Raw genomic sequence first — 8,745 nt, forward strand, 5'->3', positions numbered from 1 at the left:
GAACCTGTGCCCTTTGCATTGGAGTGTGGAGCCATTCAACCACTAGACTGCCAGTGAAGTCCCCCCCCACCCCCCCAACCACCTTTTTTTGTTTGTTTTAAACTTTTCCTGAAATGTTTCAACCAGTTGAAAACAGGACTACTTATAAAATATGGAAAGCATGTTCTTTTTTTAGTGAGCAGTAGTACCTTTCAGAGGTATATTAGAATCTAAAATACTACTAATGGTACACTGTCCTCAGTAAAGCCCTTTTGGGGATTTTTTTGGAGGGAGGGCGTAAGGTATAGCTCTTGGCTTGTAACCCTCTGTAGTGGAGGAGGATACTACGTTGGATGCCTGTTTTTCATTTTGAACTCGTCTTGCCTTGTTTTTCGTTTGAGGAAAGTATTCTTCAGTTTCAAAAATAAAAGGGCGCAAAACGAAAACTGAAATCCTTTATATTATTAGAAGGAAAAATCTGAATCAGACTGAAATTCATTAATTAAATCCAATGTCTTCTAATTTAAAACAAGGCTAGTTAGGTATTGGCAAAGCATACTTTATGCTTTTCATTAATCTTCTGTCTAGTAGTGGAATAAGAATTTTAATTAAGAGATTATATTATAGTTGCATAAAATTGATGCAGATAGTGCTCAAAGGATTAAAAGAATTTCTCTGAGAGGGTAGTATTTGACGTGAGAGGAAGAATGGGTAAGATTTTATTTCTACAAGAAATGGGAGGAGAATTCTAGGTGTTGAGTTTTATATAAGCCAAGCTAACTGGATAGGAAGGAATAAGGATATTTAGAAAATGATTGCCATCTATTTAAGTTACTCTGTGGAGAAATGTAAAAGTGTTATGAGGTGATCCTCAAAAAGCATTTGGTGTCAGATTGTGGAAAGCCTTTAGGATCTGACTTTAGAGCTTTTACTTTGTTCTTTGGTCTGTTGAGAAGCAGGAATGATTGATGATGAACAGGAGGAGGGAAATAGAAGAGAGAGCCTGCTAAGGTGTTGTTATAATTTTCTTTGGATGACGATAGTGGGATGGAAAGGAAAGAACATATTTGAGGAAGGTTTTAAAAGAACAACCTTAGAAACGGGTCCTCTTACTGGAAATGGGGAATAAAATGGAGGAGGAGTGAGAAGTTTATGGGGTCAAATCCAGATGATGAAGAGAATAGTAGTACCTTGAAAAGAATGAAGGGAGCTGCTGAGAAAGGATATGCTTCTTGTTTGGGCATGACAATTTTTTAAAATCAAATTACAGAAAGATAAAACCACGTTATTGCAGTATTTTTGAAAGTTAAGATAAAGTTCCCAGAAGTAATGCATTTTATGAACAAAAAGACTGAGGACCAAAGCATGTCTTTGTAGGTTGGTAATACATAAGATATGTTCAGTCATAACTAATAATAACAGGTAATAGCCATTAGTGCTTATAGTGTGCACTCTTTGTTTTATGTGTTTTAACTCATTTACCTCTTTATAAGGCAAAAAATATTACTATTTCCAGTTCACAGGAAAGGGACAGTGAGCTACACTGATGTTAGAGTAACTTTCCCACTGCTGGGAAGTAGCTAATGGCATTTAAACAGAGGAAGTCTGGCTGCAGCGCCCTCTTGGTTTAACTATCACACTGCAGAAAGGTTCCACCCTCTTCCCCACCAGTAGTCATGGAGTGTCCAGTTCACCTAATTTTTCCTAGTAGTGGCTGTACCCTTTTCAGTCTTTGCCATTTTATAGGTGAATGATGTTGTTTAGTTGCTAAGTCATTTTCAACTCTTTGCAACCCTGTGGACTGCAGCATGCCAGATTTCCCTGTCCTTCACCATCTCCTGGAGCTTGCTCAAACTCATGTCCATTGAGTTGGTGATGCCATCTAACTATCTCGTGCTCTGCTGTCCCCTTCTCCTCCTGTCTTCAATCTTTCCCGGCATCAGAATCTTTCCCAGCATCAGAATCTTTCCCAGTGAGTCAGCTTTTTGCATCAGATTGCCAAAGATCAGCTTCAGCTTCAGTCTTTCCAATGAATATTCAGGGTTGATTTCTTTTAGGATTTACTGGTTTGATCTCCTTGCTGACCAAGGGACTCAAGAGTCTTCTCCAACACCACAATTCGAAAGCATCAGTTCTTCGGCACTCAGCCTTCTTTATGGTTCAGCTCTTGCATTCGTACATGACTACTGGAAAAACCACCATAGCTTTGACAGCAGACCTTTGTTGGCAAATTGATGTCTCTGCTTTTTAAAACACTGTCTAGGTTTGTCATAACTTTCCTTCCAAGGAGCAAGTATCTTAATTTTATGGCTGCAGTGAATGATGGCACTGTTTAAAAGTTGAATGTTTTTTCCCCATATGTTTCTTGGCTAATTGCTTTTCTTCTTATTTTTCTGTAAGTGGCTTAGAGAAATTGTCATTTTTTATTGATTATATGAATGCTTTATGAAATAAGGCTATTAACACAGTTTGATTGCCTTTTAAATTTGTGCTTGACATTAATAAATACTAAATTACATGATTTGTCTCCTTTATTTCTTTCTGCCATTGTATTAGGTGGCTATGTTTTTTACATTTAGGTTTTAATTGTTCTGGAATCCATTTCCTTGTAAGGTGGAGATAAGATATCCATCCTTTTTTAAAAGCCTAGTAGCTAGTTGTATCAAACCATTTATTGAAAAATTGGTTCCTTCCTGTTTGATTTGAGACATTCCCTTATTGTAGGATAAATTCTTAACAATATTTAGGGTCTTACTGGACTTTTTCCCTTTGTTTCTTTGTATTTTAAGGCTTTTATGATAAATTTTTAAATTTCATTTAGAAAGTTCTTTCATCCCTCCTCCCTTAATATTTACTAGCTGTTCCCAAACATTACTTAATATTTCCAGATGAGTTATAGAATGCATGTGTTGAATCTTATCCCACACCAAGTTGTGTTCCTGTAAGATATTTTTAGATACAGTGGCAAATGCTATTCGTGTAATACTGTTTCCATCTTACGAAAATACTTGTCTTGATTTTTTCAAATCTCTTTGCTCCCTTTAATAATTTTAGAAGTTATATACAGATTCTGTGCATTTAAAACTTTTTATTCCTAGTTTTTATACATTTTGACTTGTCATTATAAATAGATTTCCTCCACCCCTCACCCCCCTGTGTTTTTAAGGTGGCTTTGGCTAATACAGAATAGCTCTGTCGATTTTTAGTGTTGTTGGCGTCACCTCACTGAACTCTTGGTGTTTTGTAATAGTTTCTCAGTTGATTCTCTTTGATTCTCCAGGTTGGTGCTTTTTATCACTGGCTCTGACTCTGTGGTTACTAGCTCAGTTGTACATGACGTAGCAACTAAACAAGAGCAGCGCCACCCCTACGGGAATGCCTTTCCTCACTGCCCTTGCTAACCAGCCTCACTTGTCCTGGCCTTCTCTCCAGTCCTTATTGTTGCCTGATTATCTTTTTTAGTGTATTTATTCACTTATTTTGGCCTTTGGCCTCCCCTCACTAGACAGAGAGCTTCCTGCTCTTAGTCATGGAAGAAAGAAATGAATTTCATTTTGGATATATGGCATTTTTCATTCCTTTGGTACGTTTAGGTAAAGAAAACCTTGGAACTGATGAATATTTGGGAAGAGAATTCAGGCTGAAGATTTTTATTTGGAGTAGTTGGAGCTATGAGAAATAGTTAAGGAGGAAAAATGGGCAGAACAGGAAAGAAAACATCCTCAGTGATTTTAACTGTTAAGGGAATGATTAATTTAAGAGGATATTGCAAGGAAAACAGATGTATTTGACTCATATCTTGACCTTAGATTTGAGTACATATTTTTGTAGAAACATAAATCTACTAAGCATTTTAAAAAACATTAAATAATTGAATTTTCTTGTATTTTGGTTTATATTAGGTCTCTGACTTGATATTTGTTAACTTGTTTTTTGTAGTAAAAACAAAATGAGTATTTTGGATAATTGACAGTGTGTTTCAAATGATTATTTTAAAGTCACTTAAGCTTGTTTTTAGAAGAAAACTTTAAAATATTGTATTTCCTTTGTGATCCGTTCCAACTATTCTAGTGAGGATTTATTGTATGTTTGTTGTATGACATTTTTACACCTGTCAGAAGCAGTCCTTTCTGGCTTTCATAACAGTGCCGGACACAATAATATTTGCTAGGTTGTTTGAAAGTGCTTTATGTTACCATTTATCCTTTATTTCCATATATGTTGTTCTACATATTGGAGCCATAATGAACGTTAGATAATTGGAAAACATCTCTTAGGATTCACATGTTTGGACCTGAACTTCACACAGCAAATACAAGAATAAAAATACAGCGTTAATAAACAGCAAGTCAGATAACATTTTAACCTCATTTGAATGGACACAGGGAAATACAATTTCAAAAAGAAGCATCTCGAAATACTTATTACAGCTTTTTGTTTTGCCATAATGGTTGGGAAACAGCTGTATCAAATTTGTGTGTGGTTTAGTTCTGGTCTGTATAGAAAATACTCGGGATTATTTTTCTTAAACATTGCCAATAAAAAAAGAGTTGAAAAAATGGAAAAAAAATTTTTTTTGTCATACTTTAGTGCTCTTATAAAGCAAGTGAACAAATCAATAGATGGAACAGCAGATGATGAAGATGAGGGTGTTCCAACTGATCAAGCCATCAGGGCCGGTCTTGAACTGCTTAAGGTAAATATGCTTACATTGAAATTTAGGCACTTAAGTGCTTAATGAGATAACTGTTACATATATAGTTTGTACATTTTAGTCTTGAGATTTGCTTTTCTAGGTTAATAGAATCTAAAGTAAAATTTTCTTAATCACTTTTAGGTAATTTTGAAATTATGTATTCTAACATGTAAGCTAAATATTAATATTTTTATGTTTAAATTATATAATATAGCCTAGTGTTAATTATATTAAGGATTATAATTTGAAGGTTTCATTAGTGTGCAAAGAACTTGCTAACTCTACCACAGAAAGCACCAAAATTTTAAAGTCCATTTTATATGTTATTTCGTTAGCTAAAATATACCATTGCCTTTTACTTATTACAAAAATATCAGTTAATTGTTGATAACGTAGAGCATATAAAGTCATAAAGAAGAAAACATTGAGAAGCCTATCATTCATAAATATTTCTTTTGTTTCCTTTTAATCTATAGAAAAATATACTCTTTGGTACAGTTGAAATGAGACTGAATATACAATTTTATATCTTCATTTTTCCCATAATAAATTATTAACATTTTCTCAGTGTTTTTTAAGACAGTGTTTTTAAGAGTGTCATAAAGCAGGTCTGATTTTTTTTTTACTGTTATTTATTAGATAGTTGCTCTAAGTTAATTGCTTTTGCTTCCTCATGTGTAATGGAGGTAGAAATAATACTTATCTCACAGGGATTAAATTAAATCATGTACTTAATGTCTTAGCAGATATTTATTTTGAAAGTGTGATTGTAATGGAGGGTCTAATTTGATTTCCTTCAGATTGCTATACCCAGTTTTACTGGGTCTGTTTATTAAAAATTTCATCCATTTTCAGTTATTTTCTGTTGTCTTTATAATCTATTATACTCTACCTTAAATGTGGTAAAGTCTATTTATTGCTTTATTTTTTCTTTAGTCCTATGTTGGTGTGATTATTGTAACCTTATAATTTCTTTTACTGTTTGATATTTTACCCTCTTCCTTAGATTACTTTTTTCCAAAAATGTTATTATCTTCTTCTAATGACCTATATTTAGAATAATAGAGGTATTTTGTTAAATTCTCTTCTCATTTTCCTTTTCTCCTACCTTGAGTTTCTTCCACCCCTCCTCCCCAAACATTAACCAAATCCAGATTATTTTGAGAATTATGTTAGTGTGTTGTTTAATTTTGAAGATAGTTCTTTCTTTAGATTGTACAGTCTTCCTACACAAGAATGTTTCTGTTATATGTTTGAGTAAGTCTTAAATTTTACTTACAGTGCTCTCTTTTATTTTTAGCATAATTACTTGTGTTTTTACTTTGATTTGTAACATTTCTAGTGTGTAACATTTTGGATTTATAAAGATGAAAAGGATTTATAGATCATTTTTATGATCATTTTTTAGGTACTCTCATTTACACATCCAATCTCATTTCATTCTGCTGAAACATTTGAGTCTCTCCTGGCTTGTCTGAAAATGGATGATGAAAAAGTAGCAGAAGCTGCACTTCAAATTTTCAAAAACACAGGAGGCAAAATTGAAGAGGATTTCCCACACATCAGATCGTGAGTTGAGTTTTTTTCTGATAAATATTCTAGAAAATAAAAAATAACTTGCTGTTTCTTGATTTACATAATAGTTGGAGTCAATTTTAAGTTTTGAGGAAATAGTGTCTGAGTTTTATCTTAAGTCTAAACTATTTAGAGTCTTTATTTCCTTGGAGAAGGCATTGATTGGTATTTTAGAAGATTCATAAAAATGTAAGATGACCATGGCATTTCCTTTTGAAGCATCAATTTTGTTTGAAGATTTTAATGAAAACAGTTTTTTATAGCAAAAGAGTTCCTTGGCATATTATGCCATAGGGTAAACAATGCGAATTTAAGGTCCAGTGAGAAACTCCAGAAGAATTTCAGCAGGATTGTCCATAGCACTTTACTTTCTTCTTATTATGAGTATTGAATTGAAAATTTTCAGAAGTATTGTTTTACTTGACACAGGGAAGCAGAGAAGCATGGAATAATCATCCTAACAGCAATATATTTTCTGTGTGTGTTTGTGTGTTTTAGTATTTCCAAAATTTGGAAATTATGCTGTTATCCTGGAGATCTCTAATAGTGGTTGATTATGGTTCAGGATTCTATAATAGCTCAGAAGGAATACATCATCATTCCTTATGAATCCCTCCTTGCTTCTGTGTGTTCATCTCTCCATCCTGTTCCTGGGGAGCATAGCTGGTAGTTGGTCCTGATACTGCCATAGTCACTGGTGACTGGTTTCACCTGTAGCTCATTGCTTCTGGTCTAGTTAGTAGTGGCTGGGGTACTGTGTTTCTTCATGTTGAAGTTGACTATGGCTCTTTTCTTCAGAGAGAGACTTGGACAAAGCTAGCATTTTAGAGGCTCACGTATAGGTTTTGTTATCCCTTTCTATTCACATGAGCTTAATCAGTTCTAGAAACTATTGATACATAGGAAAAGAGCATTATTTAAATGATAATTGAAACACCCAGAATATTGTAACAGTATATTTTGGCAAAGGCAAGAAACTATTTTTTATAACTGGCTTCTTAATTTTTAAGGGAGCCTGGAGAACGTGAATTTTCCTTGTAATGGAACTGTGACTTTCCAGTCCAGATCAGAGATCAGAGTTTGGAGATACATGTATACACACACACTAAACGTATAAACTATCAGATCAGATCAGTCGCTCAGTCGTGTCCGACTCTTTGCGACCCCATGAATCGCAGCACGCCAGGCCTCCCTGTCCGACTCCCAGAGTTCACTGAGACTCACATCCATCGAGTCAGTGATGCCATCCAGCCATCTCATCCTCTGTCGTCCCCTTCTCCTCCTGCCCCCAATCCCTCCCAGCATCAGAGTCTTTTCCAATGAGTCAACTCTTCGCATGAGGTGGCCAAAGCACTGGAGTTTCAGCTTTAGCATCATTCCTTCCTAAGAAATCCCAGGGCTGTTCTCCTTCGAAATGGACTGGTTGGATCTCCTTGCAGTCCAAGGGACTCTCAAGAGTCTTCTCCAACACCATAGTTCAGAAGCATCAATTTTTCGGCGCTCAGCCTTCTTCACAGTCCAACTCTCACATCTATACCTGACCACAGGAAAAACCATAGCCTTGACTAGACGGACCTTTGTTGGCAAAGTAATGTCTCTGCTTTTGAATATGCTATCTAGGTTGGTCATAACCTTCCTTCCAAGAAGTAAGCGTCTTTTAATCTCATGGCTGCAGTCACCATCTGCAGTGATTTTGGAACCCAGAAAAATAAAGTCTGACACTGTTTCCACTGTTTCCCCATCTATTGCCCATGAAGTGATGGGACTGGATTCCATGATCTTCGTTTTCTGAATGTTGAGCTTTAAGCCAACTTTTTCACTCTCCACTTTCACTTTCATCAAGAGGCTTTTGAGTTCCTCTTCACTTTCTGCTGTAAGGGTGGTGTCATCTGCATATCTGAGGTTATTGAATATTTCTCCCGGCAATCTTGATTCCAGCTTGTGTTTCTTCCAGTCCAGTGTTTCTCATGATGTACTCTGCATATAAGTTAAATAAGCAGGGTAACAATATACAGGCTTGATGTACTCCTTTTCCTATTTGGAACCAGTCTGTTCTTCCATGTCCAGTTCTAACTGTTGCTTCCTGACCTGCATACAGATTTCTCAAGAGGCAGGTCAGGTGGTCTGGTATTCCCATCTCTTTCAGAATTTTCCACAGTTTATTGTGATCCACACAGTCAAAGGCTTTGGCGTAGTCAATAAAGCAGAAATAGATGTTTTTCTGGAACTCTCTTGCTTTTTCCATGATCCAGCGGATGTTGGCAATTTGATCTCTGGTTCCTCTGCCTTTTCTAAAACCAGCTTGAACATCAGGAAGTTCATGGTTCACATATTGCTGAAGCCTGGCTTGGAGAATTTTGAGCATTACTTTACTAGCGTGTGAGATGAGTGCAATTGTGCAGTAGTTTGAGCATTCTTTGGCATTGCCTTTCTTTGGGATTGGAATGAAAACTGACCTTTTCCAGTCCTGTGGCCACTGCTGAGTTTTCCAAATT

General features: G+C 35.6%; 1 protein-coding gene across 4 annotated transcripts in view; it reads left to right on the forward strand.

Moving 5' to 3' along the window:
- Positions 1 to 8,745, forward strand: part of PDS5B (PDS5 cohesin associated factor B) — a 116,533-nt gene that overhangs the window by 44,437 nt on the left and 63,351 nt on the right. For all 4 annotated transcript variants that reach the window (XM_010835933.1, XM_010835931.1, XM_010835934.1 and 1 more), the window contains exons 17-18: positions 4,570 to 4,675; positions 6,084 to 6,244. In XM_010835933.1, coding sequence (XP_010834235.1) covers positions 4,570 to 4,675; positions 6,084 to 6,244 — 267 coding nt within the window. The remainder of the gene's footprint in view (positions 1 to 4,569; positions 4,676 to 6,083; positions 6,245 to 8,745) is intronic.

Source organism: Bison bison, unplaced genomic scaffold (assembly GCF_000754665.1).
Source record: "Bison bison bison isolate TAMUID 2011002044 unplaced genomic scaffold, Bison_UMD1.0 scf7180017864056, whole genome shotgun sequence".
NCBI classification, from domain to species: Eukaryota; Metazoa; Chordata; class Mammalia; order Artiodactyla; family Bovidae; genus Bison; species Bison bison.